Genomic DNA, 13969 nt, shown 5'->3' with positions numbered 1-13969 from the left:
GGTAGGACATTGTCTAGTGTGCTTAAGCCCCTGGATGGGCTGGGAAGGTGGCTCAGTGGTAGAGTGCTTGCTTTGCATGCCTGAGGCCCTGGGTTCGATTCCTCAGCACCACATAAGCAAAAAAGAAAAAAAGCCGGAAGTGGCACTGTGGCTCAAGTGGTAGGGCTCTAGCCTTGAGCTGAAGAGCTGAGGGACAGCGCCCAGGCCCAGAGTTCAGGCCCCACGACCGGACCCAAAAAAAAAAAAAAAGGCCCTGGATTCCAAACGCAGTTATGGACATATATACTCCTCTGAACTTGCCACCATTTTACAAGCTGTTTTATTTGAGTCTTACGTTGTAGTAGGAAGACCCCTACTCAGGCAGGCAAGCCCACCTAGTCATCTGGAATGACAGAGCCCACCGCAACAAACTTGTTAACAAAGAAGCAACTTTACTGAGAAGGTTCCTACACTGAGTGGTCAGGGCTGCAGCACAGGCTCCAGTAACCCCAGATGGCCCCCATTCTTTGGTTTTTAAAGGCAAAATCCATGAGGTTGAGCCTGGTCACATGCAGGTGACCAATGGGATCGCAACACACAAAGGATTGTACAGTCATACCAGACTACACACAGGTGGCCAATAGGTGGAGTTTACCTTAAGCATGTGCAAAAGGCAGTTGGAGCCAGATTACAACCTATCTGTTTTATGGGTCAGTCTTTAACTCAACAGTCAAGGGTGGGTTAGGTTGTTCAGGAGAGGGGGACCAGATGCATTTTGTTCATTCTGGGAACTAGGCCCATCAAGTCTAAAATCCCTAAAACAAAGGCAAAGCTCAAAATGGAATCAGACCAGCTGGGGCCCCTTCTCAGGGTCCACTTCAATGTGTCTCCTTCCCCAAGAATATCAGGCCACCAGGAAAGCAGGGAGGGGATCTTTATTTTGGTCACTGAAACAAAAAGTAGTTAATCTTTTGGAATGTGCATATGTAAATGTGTGCTTTACCATGAGTCACAACCTCCATCTTTTTGGTGGTTAGTTGGAGACAAGACTCTCATGGGCTTTCTTATCTGGGCTGGCTGGCTTCAAACTATGATTTTCAGATCTCAGCCCCCAGAGTAGCTGGGGATTATAGAGATGCATGAGCCAGCTTGGTCAGAATTAAATGTATTTTTTTTTCATTTGGAGTGCTAGGGATGGAAAAGTTAGGACTTGAACATGGTTAAGTCTCCACTCTACCACCAAGCTAAACCCCTATATTTCAGTTAGCAATACAGAGCAAGATGAGCAGTCCAACAGCCTCTGGGAGGTCAGAGGCCACAACGGAAACAGCTAGAACAGAAGCCCTGGGCCCCAACAGGCATGGGGAACAATGGCCAAGGTGTTACATGCAGATTCCTGGCAACAATTCCCAACTGGGGGCCCAATTATAATTCTCCCCAGCTGTAAACCCCAGACATGGAGAGGGGGACTAAGATATTCAAAAGCCATTTAGCTGGGGTTTAGATTTACGGAAGTTTATGGCCAGAGCCAAGTGCTCAAGGTGTGATCTTCCTTGAGTAGAAGCAGGCCAGCAAAGTAGGGCAAAATGCGGCTCCCAAAGAGCAAAAGTTTATTCCTTCCGCCAGCATACTGCAGCCACAGCCCGTGGCACAGGCTGCGTTCTATTCAAGGGCACCTGCCAAGTAGATGCCTGTCACCCCGACCAGAGGGGTGCCTCTTGCTAATCTGAACAAGCTTGTCAGCTGCAAAGCACACTTCTGGCCTGTCCCCAGGGTTAGGACACTTCCTAGTTCCTGGTGCCTGCTTGGGGCTGGAGCCCAGGGCAAAGGGTGCCTGGCCCTGCCTGGCTCCCCAGGACAAGGCCCTTGGAGGAATGCAGGAGGGAAGGGTGGGGGAGGGTGAGGAATTCCCTGGGCAGGGAGGAAAGAGGGCTGGCACTAAGGGTGACTATCTTGGTTCATCTCTTCCATTTTTTGATGTCTCCATCTCTCACCTTGTGCAGGCCACAGAATTGGGGATACTCTGACAGAATGCGCCATGACCACCACCCAGACCCAGGACTGAGTCTGTGTGCTGGGATAGAAAGACTGGCTGCTTGGCTCAGAGGACGTCCCAACCTTTCTGGTAGTTTCTCCAACTATAAGAGTATGGACTGAGCTAGGCACTGGTGGATCATGCCTATAATCCTAGCTACTCAGAAGGCTGAGATCTGAGGATCCTGACTCAAAGGGCAGAAAAGCTTATGAGAGGCTGGGAATGTGGCCTTGTGGTAGAGTGCTTGACTAGCATGCATGAAGCCCCAGGTTTGATTCCTCAGTACCATACACACAGAAAAAGCCGGAAGTGATGCTGTGACTCAAGTGGTAGAGTGCTAGCCCTGAGCTGAAGAGCTGAGGGACAGCACCCAGGCCTAGAGTTCAAGCCCTATGACTGAGCCCCCCACCCCACCCCCCCTACACACAAAAAAAGAGCTGGGACTCAAGTGAGAGTACTGGCCTTAAGCAACAGCAGCTCAGGGACAGGAAAAAAATAACCCACAAAACAAAACAATGGAAGGCCAGTTCATCACCTTGGTGATGATGATGGCTTTCTTTTCCATTTATTGGCTGGAACTTTCCTGCCTCTGCCTCCCCAAGGCTGGAGCAAGAGAGGCATCCCCACATTCTACTATTGGTTCACACCCTTGGAGAGAACAGGCCTGCCCCCTCTGTTCGGTCCTGAAGAAGGGCCCATTCTTTCCTTTCCAGATGAGGAAATGGAGCCTCAGAAAAGCAAGAGGACACAGAGCCTTGCAGACCGCTCCCCTCTTCCTCCTGGCTGACTCACCCCTACAGCTCCACAGGTCAGGAAGGTGGGGGCATGGCTAACAGCCAGCAGCAGGGTGGAGGGAGGTGAGGAAGTCAAGGGAAGGAGGAAGCTCCCAGGGGACGGTGTGGAGATCTGTGCTAGGGCTCCCTCTGCTGGGCACAGGATAAAGAGCAGGACACAGCAGTGCTCGATCTACAAATCTTTATTGAACACCTGCAGTTACTGGGATGAGGCCATGATGCTGGACACACCTGGGGACAAAAGGAAGGAACCAGGGTGAGCTTGGGAAGAGTGGGAGGTGAGCCTTTAGCTGCCCACCCCTACCCTTCAGGAGTGGATCGCTAGCCCCCTGGAGAGCCAAGGTTACCACCACAAAGGCAATTTGATGTAGTAGATAACACAAAACCAAGGACTCCAGGACAAGGCCTGGGTTAGAATCTCAGCTTTTCTTGATGACAGCAGGTTAGCCTTGGGCAAGTTACTTAAGAGCTCAGTTTCCCCACAAGCAAGAAGCAGCTTCTCTGTAGGATTGTGGGGTTAAAAGGTGTGCCTGTCATCCCAGCTACGTAGGAGGCTGAGATCTAGAGGGATGTGGTTCAAAGCCAGCCTGGGCAGAAGTCTCCAAAAACACTGGTAAAAAGCCAAGATGGAAGTATGGCTCAAGTGGTAGAGTATCAGCTGAGTAGGCACAAAGGCTGAGTTTGAGCCTCAGTCCTGAAGTGCCTGGAATCACACTGGGTACTAAGTGCCATCACTATCAGCATCACAGTACTGAATCTGGACAGCCTGCCTCAAGCTGCTGGAATTCTCTCAGGTCCCAGCAGGGCATCGCCTGTACAGGGAAGGTCCATGGGGTAAAGGTAATCATCTTTGCTCCATTCCTCCCTTCAGCATCAAACCAGCCACTCTGTGCTCCGTGTTATTTCATGTGGTAAACATCACAGTGTTTCTACTAGCTGATGGACTGCAGTGAGCACATCTTCCTTACAGGATTGATGTCACCCAGTGGCCATCATTACTGTAAATGTCATTCTCAAGTGTTTTGTTTTGTTTTTTTTGGTGCCAGTCCTAGGGCTTCAACTCTGGACCTGGGCACTGTCCCTAAACATTTTTTGCTCTAGGCCAGCACTCTACCACTTGAGTCATGGTGTCACTTCTAGCTTTTTTTTTGTAGTTTAGTGGAAATCAGAGTCTCATGGACTTTCCTGCCTGGCCTGGCTTTGAACCATGAATCTCAGATATCAGCCTCCTGCGTAGTTTGGATTACAGGTGTGAGCCACTGGCACCCAGTTTCATGAGGAAATTGACACAGAGAGATAAGATCACCCTAAGCTGTGAGGTGGGAACTCAAATATCCCACACCACATGAACCCACTTCCAAAACCTGCTGGTGATACCCTGGACCCCAAAGGGACAGAGTGCCTGGGACTGCAGGGTGTGGAAACCCTGCCAGGCTAGTCTTCTAGGCTCTAGGGAGTTTTTTTTCTAGAGTGTGGCAGATGCAAATTTCTCAGCCCTGATTTAGGAAGAGATGGCCTCCCTGGGGCCCTCTGCGCCCAGTATGGTGTCTGTGGTAGGTGGGTGGCACTCACTGTCGAAGTCAATCTTCTCCACGATGTTCTTGGGCTTGATGCTCTCCTCCTGGCTACAGATGAAGATCTGTCCCGAGTCATCAGCACTCCAGCCGTACTTGCTCATCCACACCTTCAGCTGGTTGTCTGCAGGCGACACGGGAAGCACAGGGGGCAGTGCTAATGACACCAACCAACCTCTTCTGCCTGGATGGCAGCGGCCTCGCAGCCCTGGTAAATCTCCCTGCTGCCCTCCCCGTGGCCCATTCCCCACACGGTCACTAGAGGGCACCCCGGCTTTCTTGTCCTCCCCAGACAGGGCTTAGTCTTCACCTCTTCCCTTTTCTCTCCAGGCAGATTTCCTTCCCCACCAGCACTATGCCCAACATTAACACCGGGAGTAAGGCTATTTGACCCTGAAGAAACCAAACATCCTGCTAAAGCAGTGGCCAGCCATATTTTCTGTGGGACAATTACCAATTTGATACTGATCAGCCTTATCTTTCTTGGTTTTAAATTCTGAGGTGTGTGTCGTATTTTCCCACTTTTTCTTGGTAGGAGGCACAAGGTTTCATATATCCCCAGGATGGTCTCAAACTAAGATCCTCCTAACTCTGCCTTCTGAGTGGTGAGATTATAGTCAAGTACTTTCACATGCAGTCTATAAAAAGCTTTTAATGTGGGGCTGGGAAGGTGGCTCAGTGGTAGAGTGCTTGCCTTGCATGCATGAGGCCCTGGGTTTCGATTCCTCAGCACCACATAAGCAAACAGAAAAAAGCCGGAAGTGGCGCTGTGGCTCAAGTGGTAGAGCGCTAGCCTTGAGCTGAAGAGCTGAGGGACAGTACCCAAGCCTGAGTTCAGGCCCCATCACCGGACCCCCCCCCCCCAAAAAAAAGCTTTTAATGTCACTTCCCCCCCCCCCTAGTTGTGAGGCTTGGGCAGTATCCCTCAGCTTTTTGCTCAAGACTAGCGCTCTACCACTTTTGAGCCACAGCACCACTTCTGATTTTCTGGTGGTTAACTGGAGATTAAGAGTCTCTCAGACTTTTTTTGCTCAGGCTGGCTTTGAACTATGATCCTTAGATCTCAGCCTCAGAGTAGCTAGGATTACAGGTGTGAGCCAACTTCACTTTCAAATACACAAAACAGTTACTTAGCCGGTACCGGTGGCTCATACCTGTAATCCTAGCTACTCAGGAGGCCCACCCTGGCAGGAAAGTCCATGAGACTCTTATCGCCAATTAACCACCAGAAAACTGGAAGTGGCGCTGTGACTCAAGTGGTAGAGTGCTCCCTTGAGCTGAAGAGCTCAGGAACAGTGCTGGGGCCAAAAACAACACATCTACTTGGTGCAAAATACTTAGCATGTGCCAGACACAAAGTTAGCTTCCACTAAACACACACACAGACACACACACACACACACCTACTACTATCAAGACAAAAACTTGGCTGGGAAGGTGGCTCAGTGGTAGAGCGCTCGCCTTGCATACTTAAGGCCCTGGGTTAGATTCCTCAGCACCACACAGCAGAAAAAAAAAGTCGGAAGTGGCCAAGTGGTAGAGTGCTAGCCTTGAGCTGAAGAGCTGAGGGACAGCGCCCAGGTCCAGAGTTCAGGCCCCACAACTAGACCCCCCCCCCAAAAAACAAACAAACAAACAAACAAAAGACAAAAACTCTTCAAGGAGGGGCTGGGAAGTTGGCTCAGAGGTAGAGTGCTTGCCTCATATGCATGAGGCCCTGGGTTCAATTCCTCAGCACCACATAAGCAGAAAAAAGCCAGAAGTGGCACTGTGGTTCAAGTGGTAGGGTGCTAGACTTGAGCTCAAGAGCTCAGGGCCAGCACCCAGGCCCAGAGTTCAAGCCCCATGACTGACAAAAACAAAAAACCAAAAAACTCTTCAAGGAATGTCCCCAGGAGTCGACCCCTAAGCCCATCAGTGTCCTCTCTGTCTCAACTCCCTGTCCCAGACACAATCAGCAATCGTGTTAAGTCTTAGTTTTCCTTGCTGTTCTCTTTGCAAAAGTCAATGCATGAATATTCTGGTCTGTTTTGGTGGAAATTTTCAAAAGCACCCTTCCGATCTAGGCCCTCCCTGCTCAGGACCTTCTCTGGCTCATTCAGGTAAAAGGACAAAGGCCCCCAAGGCCTTAACCCCACAACTTGGAGGTTTTCCCTCCAATCACTTCCCCAGCTGTTGGGAGCCCTTGGGAGCTGACAGTAAAGCTCAAAGGTCATCTTGACCCCCGTCCTAGCTTAAAAGCATGTACAAGGAACTGGCTTACTTAAAAGACACCAGGTGCCCAGGATGATTGCTTTGCTATGCCTGCAGTTTGTTTTAAATTTTCCTTATTTTTCTGGACTACAGTAGAACGGCATGAGTGTGGGGGCCCACGAGGATGCACCGAGCCACATGTGCGGAACTCCCAATACCCAGGCTGCTCCCATGTTCTGAAGAGGACGACCTTACGAGATACTGACTTTTATATATGCCCAGGAATTAATTGAGCTGCTTCGGACATTTCTAACTGTGGTGGGACTGATGTTTATTACTGTGCTAGGTGGGGATGTGAGGTATCTGGGATGGGCTCATGCACAAGGGCCCTCCCTATCCTTGTCTGACGAATCTCACCCCCCCCAGACCTGCCTCGAACCCCCTGCGTGGCCAATGCTATTCTTACCAATGTAATCCTGTTAAAACAACCTTTACAGAGGAGGGAAAAGGATAACTAACTGGGAGGAGGGTCTGCCATTAAAACAAAAAAGGGGGAATCTGAGGGGGGGTATGATTGGGTGGGGGGGGGAGGGGGGAGGCTGGGAAGGGAGGTGAAGGGTAAACAAAGGAGGAGGCTGCAATGCTTGGTAAGAAATGTATGCATTATCCTGCCCATGTAATTGTAACCCCTCTGTACAGTATGTTCTCAAATAAAATAAAATTAAATTTAAAAAAAAAAAAAAAGGGGGAATCTGTAGGGCACATGGGCAGCAAAGATGGCGCTGAGATGGAGTTGAGTGGGCAGAGCCCAATTTGCCTTACGTTCAGTGCATAACCAGCCCGTGGAAGCTTAGGTGCATGATAGGATGTGACCTTGACAGTGATTGGATCCTCATCCTCCCCTGCCATGCCACCTGCTCTTTTTTTGCTTTAAAAATGGCTTAATAAATGAGTTTTTTCCTGCTGGACTTGACTCCCCGGTGTGTCTGATTGTCTCCCTGGCTAAGGGAGGCTGGGGAAAGGGCAAGTGGCCGCACTTACCTTTCCTCAGACCCCGTCCATTTTTCATGGGACGGACAAAGACCTGACACCCAGCTCTGGCCCCAGGCCCCCCCAGTGAACTGAAGGGCAGCCCTGCCCTGGTCCCCATCTGCCCACCTCAGTCCACTCTCACTGTCCTTCAGGGTCAATCACGCCAGGCCACAGACATCTACAAGAACAAGTCTCCAGTCTGCTGTTCGCAGCCACATGCCCAGCATGTCTGAACAGTGTCTGGCCCAGAGCTGGCTCAACTGGGTGTTGGATAGGAAGTGGACACGTGGTGCAGGAGCTCCCTGAGGAAGCAGTTTTCTCCCTGGGCTTGGAAACAGCCTAGATGGCTGAGGCCCAATGCCCATGCCTGCGCTCCCCGCTCCCAGGTTGGCCCAAGGACCCAGACCTTACCTGTCAGATCCCCAAGCATCTCAGCCAGCAGCCAGCGGTCGATGTGCTGGTATGTGATGCCCACCACATGGCAGATAACTGGTTGGGAACAAAGGTGTAATTGGATGCTACAGGGCCCTGCTGCCATCCCGGCCTCCCCTGCAGAGCCCATGCTTGGTCGACTTACACTTCCGCACAGAGTCCTCGAAGCCAGTTATGCCTTCCAGAAGGTCCATGTTCTCATCCAGGGCTTGCTGAGAGGAGGAGGGTAGAGGGTTACCACTAGTAGCAGTGATCGGGTTAAAGTGTGGAAGGCCAGGCAGGATTCCAAGCTCACGGCCAGCCTGGGACATGTAGCGAGACCCTAGTGTGTCTCTATGTCCCCATTACTGCCATTGTACTCACTTTAGCACAAGCCTGGAGACTAAGACACAGCAACTAAGTGACTGGCCTACAAGCATGGGTTTAAAGCTGGCAGATGGGAATAGCAGCCTCCAGAGAGAGGACACATGCAGATCAGTCAACCTTCGGGCCAACGTCCCCTGGCCCAAGCCCCATAGGATTTATGTGCCACTTCTGTGCCATTACTCTACCCATTTTGCCCTCACTAGCCTCCAGCCTCTGGGCCTCTCTGATATACCAAGCACCCACCCATCTCAGGGCCTTTACATTGCCACAGTGCCTGGAACCCCACTCCCCCCATGACTGCCCCTTGCCCCTCAGGAACAGCAGCCAGTGAGCTAGAGGAAAACTAAAGAGAACAGCTGTCCTGGGAGTCCCTGGTGAAGGGCTGGAGGATGCCAGATGAGATCACCCACATGGAGGCCAAAGGGACAGGTTAGGATGAGGCTGGCCTACCGGATCCAACAATGTGGAGAGCACTAGAGAGATCTGACAGGAGCAAACTGACTTCTGAGATAGGGTCTTCTATTCTCCCAGGCTTGCTGAGGTTATGAACAGTGTATGTGTGGAGGAGCAGGGGCAGGTCAAACCCCACTCTACATGAGTACAGGGAGCAGGAAGCAGAGCAGAGGCAGCCTGTCTCAGAAGGCTAACTGACAATGCCAACTTGCCCATCTGACATGACTTTCTGGAATGTGAGGCTTTCAGGGCTTTTGTTTTTGTTTTTTTTTAAAGCAAGCAACTGTCTGAAATTTCTATAACCTTGCTCTGGATGGAGCAGGACAAGGCCTCAAACCCTTTCAAGATTGTTCTGGCAAGCTCTGTAGGAATGCACAGGGCCACAGCAGACCCAAGCACGCTGGAGGCTTGCTAAAGGCTTTATATGAAAACCAGGCCAGGTGCCCGTGGCTCACACTTGTAATCCTAGCTATTCAGAAGGCTGAGATTTGAAGATTACAGTTAAAGCCAGCCCAGCCAGGAAACTCATCCCCACCAAACTACGAAAAAAGCTGGAAGTGGGGCTATGCCTTAAGTGGTAGAATGCTAGCCTTGAGCCTCTTAGGGACAGAGCCCAGGCCCTGAGTTCAAGCCCCAATACTTGCAAGAAACAGAGCCAGCTGGCCCCTGGCACAGAGCCCAACTAGAGAGGGCAGAGGGGAGGGACAGAGCTGGTGGAGGAGGGGGCAGACCAAAGAGAACGCCTTTTCCCAGCATGCAGCCATGATGCAAACTGCACTGGAAGGGCAGGCGGGACATTAGAAGGGTAGATAATAGCTGTGTGTTGTGGTGAGGGGTAAGGGAAGGTCTCCAGGGGCGGAAGGTGACCTTGGTCAGTTTCTCTGAGGTCACAGAAAAGGCTATACACAAGGATATGTGTGAATCTTGCTCTAGCTTTTCTTATTTTAAATTTAAATTCCAGGCTGGGCTTGCCTGTGTGCTCCTGGGCTCTCTCCAGCTGTGTTCACCCTCTCAGGTCCAGCTGTGCAGGGAGAGCACACAGACTTATGGTAAGGAAGAAAGCAGAGCTCCTTGGGGCCTGAATATGGAGGTCAGGTGGCTCAGTGTGAGGTTGGACATCTTACAGGAGCTGAAAAGCTGGAGGAGAGCATGGGGCACAGGGCGTCCACCAAGCACACATCCACCAAGCCAGCTGCTCCCCTCACCCACCCCACCCACAGACCAAGGAAGTTACCCAGAAAGCCTGGAAGTGGCAGGTCTCTAGCAGGTCCCCGAGGTACAAAATCTGCCGGATAGGCCGTTCTTCTTGCTGGGGGGAGGGCATGTTAAGGGAAAATGGCCACGAAGCCCAGGGAGGCTGGGGTCAAGGCCTTAGAGCATAAATCTGCCCACACCAACTGGGGATTCCAAAGCTTTCCATGGTTCTCCCATGCCGTGAAGCCAGCCCCATTCCGCTGAGAAATGGTGGCTTGCCCACATTGCGATTATCCCACAGTATCTACGGCAGCTCTGAACGCTTCCTTCCCGCCTTCCTCCCAGGTGCTCTCTGGGGTCACCCTTGCCTTCCCTTGGCTTTCATGCATTCTCAATCTCAGGAGGCTTCCAGAACCTAGGAAAGGGGGGTGGGGCATGTCCTGCTGGTTCCTCCAGCCCCAGCGCTGACCATGCTAGGCTGTCAAGGACAGAAGTCTGGTCATCTCCTCACTGGACTGTGAACCCTGACTGAAAGCAGAGCCAGGCCATCCCATTACTGCAGTGTCCCGCCCAGGTGAGCGAGCCTGGGCCAGTTCCTCCATGCCCAGTGTAGGACACAGTGAAGGATACATGTGCCTGGTCGATCATGCACTTGCACAAGGTGAAGTCGGTGTGGGGCAGGTTGGTGAGGGCCTTCAGCAGGATCTGGGCAGTGACCGTGGTCTGAAAGAAGGCTGGGTTGAACTGGTACCTGAGGAGGGACACAAGAGACATGGCACAGTGGCACCCCCAGGTCCCCAGGCTTTGCCGGGTGCCACTGCTTTACTCTGGAGCTTGAGAGTTGGGCAGGCCTGCATTCTAGGCCCAATCACACTTTCTGGCAGAGGAACCCTAAACTTCAAGCTCACTTCTCCTGGCTGAAGATGGGGACAGTAAATCCTCATGCCCTCTACTACTGAGCCACATTCCCAGCCCCCTCACAAACACCTAATAGGGGGATACTAGTTTGTGAGGAGAGCCAGGTGTGGTGGCTCAAGACTGTAATTCTAGCTACCTGGGAGGCAAGAGATTAGGGGATCACCGTTAGAGGCCAGTCTTAGTTGAGACTCTATCTCAACCAACAGCTGGGTGCACCGGTATGTACCTGTCATCCCTGGTAACATAGGGAAACACAGTAGGAGGGTCATGGCCCTAAGAGACCCCATCTCAAAAATGATCAAGCCATGGGCTAGGAATGTGGCTTAGTGATAGAGTGCTTGCCTAGCATGTATGAAGCCCCAGGTTTGATTCCTCAGTACTACATAAACAGAAAAGGCTGGAAGTGGTAGAGTGCTAGCCTTGAGCAAAAGCAGCTCAGGGACAGTGCCCAGGCCCCGAGTTCAAGCCCCAGGACTGGCAAAAAAAAAAAGGGGGGGGGGGAGGGGGAGAAGGAAAATGACCAAGGCAAAAAGGAGATGGATGCAAGAATGAAGTGGTAGAGCTCCTGCCTACCAAGAAAGAGGCTGAGTTCAATTCCCAATGCAAAAAGGGGAGGTGGGGGGGGGGGGAGAAGAGGAGGGAGCAATAATTTAGGTGGTACAGCTCTGGAGCCCACTAAGACTAGGTTCAAACATCTTTGAATGGCCTTTGAATGCTTATTTAAAATTCAGTGACTCAGTTTCCTCCCTCCCCAAAGAGGAGACTGGGAATCCACCTTGGGGGTAAAGCCAGTGCTTAGCATACACAAGGCCCTGGGTTCAGTCACTAGGCCACAAACACAACTGAGGTCTCAAAAAGCCCAGGGATGGAGACGTCGCTCATAGTAAGCACATGAGGAGGCCCTGGGTTCCATCCTCACACCACAAACACCAACCAAATGGCCAAAACCCACTAAGAAAACTAGCAGCCTGGTATTTAGTACTCACTGAGTACTTACCAGGCAGTGGATAACAACATCCAAACCATCCCCAGAAACACCACTGCTTTTCCATTACACACATGGGAAAACCACCCTCCACACTGTGTTGAGAAAGGACCCAAGGGGAAGAACCTAAACAACCCACCAAGAGAGACAGAGTCTTGATGTTCCATGAGTATACCAGTACTAGGGTGTGAACTCAGGGCCTGGGCACTGTCCCTCAGCTCTTCAGCTCAAGGTTAGTGCTCTACCACTTGAGCCACAGCGCCACTTCCGGCTTTTTTCTTATGTGGTGCTGAGGAATCGAGCCCAGGGCCTCAAGCATGCAAGGCAAGCCACTGAGCCACCTTCCCAGCCCCAGGGCCTCAATTTCTTGCTCAGCTTTTTTACTCACAGTTGGAGCTTGAGCACTTAATGGGTTTTTGTTAATTGGAGAAAAGCATCTCCAATCTACTTAGGGCTTTGTCTGCTTGGGCTGGCTTTGAAGATCTCAGCTTTCTAGGATTATAGGTGTGAGCTACTGGAGCCCAGCTGGTAATATTAGTATTTTTTTTTTTTTTTGGGTCGGGTACTGGGGCTTGAACTCTGGGCCTGGGTGCTGTCCCTCAGCTCTTCAGCTCAAGGCTAGCGTTCTACCACTTGAGCCACAGCGCCACTTCTGGCTTTTTTCTTTTTGCTTATGTGGTGCTGAGGAATCGAACCCAGGGCCTCAGGCTTGCAAGGCAAGCGCTCTACCACTGAGCCACCTTCCCAGCCCGTAATATTAGTATTTTAAAAGTTGGCCCCAAACTTAGTGGGCTGCCTAGTTTTGCATCCTAAAGATACTGCAGGCTGCTCCAGACACCCACCCACCCAGGGCTGTCAGGAATTAGCACTTGCTTGCTAGCTGCTGGCCCGGAGTGGGGAGGGGCTGGATAACTCACAACTTCAGGACCGCCAGGTTGGCTTCCAGATCATAAGCATTCTCCTTGGCCTGAGTCTCCACATAGCGCTCCAAGGTGGCCAGATTCTCAGGATTGTACCTAGAGGAGAATCAGGGTGGGTAAACAGTGGGATGTGGTTGGTCTAACATCTGTCATTCCAACATCTAGGGGGCTGAGGCAAGACTCTCTTGAGATTTCAAAGCAAGCCTAGGCCACACAGAGTTTGAGGTCAGCTACGGCTACGCAGTGGAATCCTGCCCCATATAACATAAAATGGTGTCCAGAGAGGAGACAGAAGTTAAGGGATACTAATCTGTCCCTCCTTTCTTCCCTACGTCCAGCCCCTCTAAAAAAATCCGGTCCTGATCACCAACTCTACTCAGTGAGTCAACTCTACAACCCCTAATAAAACCTCCAGCAGACCTCTCCAGACCCCAATGAACCCCGGGGTGGTTTGGGGAACGCCCACCACCACCACATCCAGCCAATTACTGCTCCACAAGAACAACATCTATGGCTTTATGGATCACTTCTGGTTCCCGAGATTGCCCACCATTGACAGAGCAGACTTCACTGAACAACTGGACGGAGGATATACCCGGCAAGGAAGGGAGGTACTGAGAGACTTGAGGGGGCAGAGAGGGAAACTAAGGAACTCAGTCCGAGCGCGAGATCTCTCCGGCGGCTAAGCCTGCCTAAACATCCTCAGGCATCTCCAGGATGACCTCTAGCAGGCAGAAAGACCGAGAAACCCTCACCTAGGGGCAAGCTTAAGACCCTGACCGGATATCCCGTCCTGGCTGTCTCCGAAAATCTCCTGTCTTCTACCCCTGCGGGGCCAGAACGACCCCTCGGACCCAACTCAGACCTGTCGATACCCTTGAGCAACTTGCCCACGTTCGCTCTCATCTGCTCAAACATCGCCATGACTACACTCGCGCTCTGCTGCCACAAACAGACGAAAACAGGCCCCGGCGGCTCCTCGAGGAGCAGAAGAGGAAGAGGGGACGGAAACGGAAATACGTCACGTTCCTCACCTCACAGCTCGGCGCTGGGACGAGGAGGGGGCGGGGCCAAGAGCTCAAGAGAAGAAGGGA

At 51.7% G+C, this 13969-nt stretch overlaps 1 protein-coding gene and 1 non-coding gene across 2 annotated transcripts; both read right to left on the bottom strand.

The window, feature by feature from the left end:
• Window positions 1–2974: 2974 nt before the first annotated feature.
• On the bottom strand, window positions 2975–13891 carry Eif3k (eukaryotic translation initiation factor 3 subunit K). Its single transcript, XM_042668179.1, has 8 exons — window positions 13741–13891; window positions 12873–12971; window positions 10683–10803; window positions 10093–10167; window positions 8185–8251; window positions 8019–8096; window positions 4381–4506; window positions 2975–3039 (listed from the first exon to the last, which is right to left on the bottom strand). The coding sequence occupies exons 1-8, from the start codon at window positions 13797–13799 to the stop codon at window positions 3008–3010; spliced, it is 657 nt and encodes a 218-aa protein (XP_042524113.1). The 5' UTR covers window positions 13800–13891; the 3' UTR covers window positions 2975–3007.
• On the bottom strand, window positions 9140–9272 carry LOC122097627. Its single transcript, XR_006145548.1, has one exon. It is a non-coding gene; the product is annotated as a small nucleolar RNA SNORA9 (small nucleolar RNA).
• Window positions 13892–13969: the final 78 nt, after the last annotated feature.

Source organism: Dipodomys spectabilis, unplaced genomic scaffold, assembly GCF_019054845.1.
Source record: "Dipodomys spectabilis isolate Male_0828 unplaced genomic scaffold, ASM1905484v1 ptg000422l, whole genome shotgun sequence".
NCBI classification, from domain to species: Eukaryota; Metazoa; Chordata; class Mammalia; order Rodentia; family Heteromyidae; genus Dipodomys; species Dipodomys spectabilis.
This window is presented reverse-complemented; position numbering and strand designations above follow the sequence as displayed.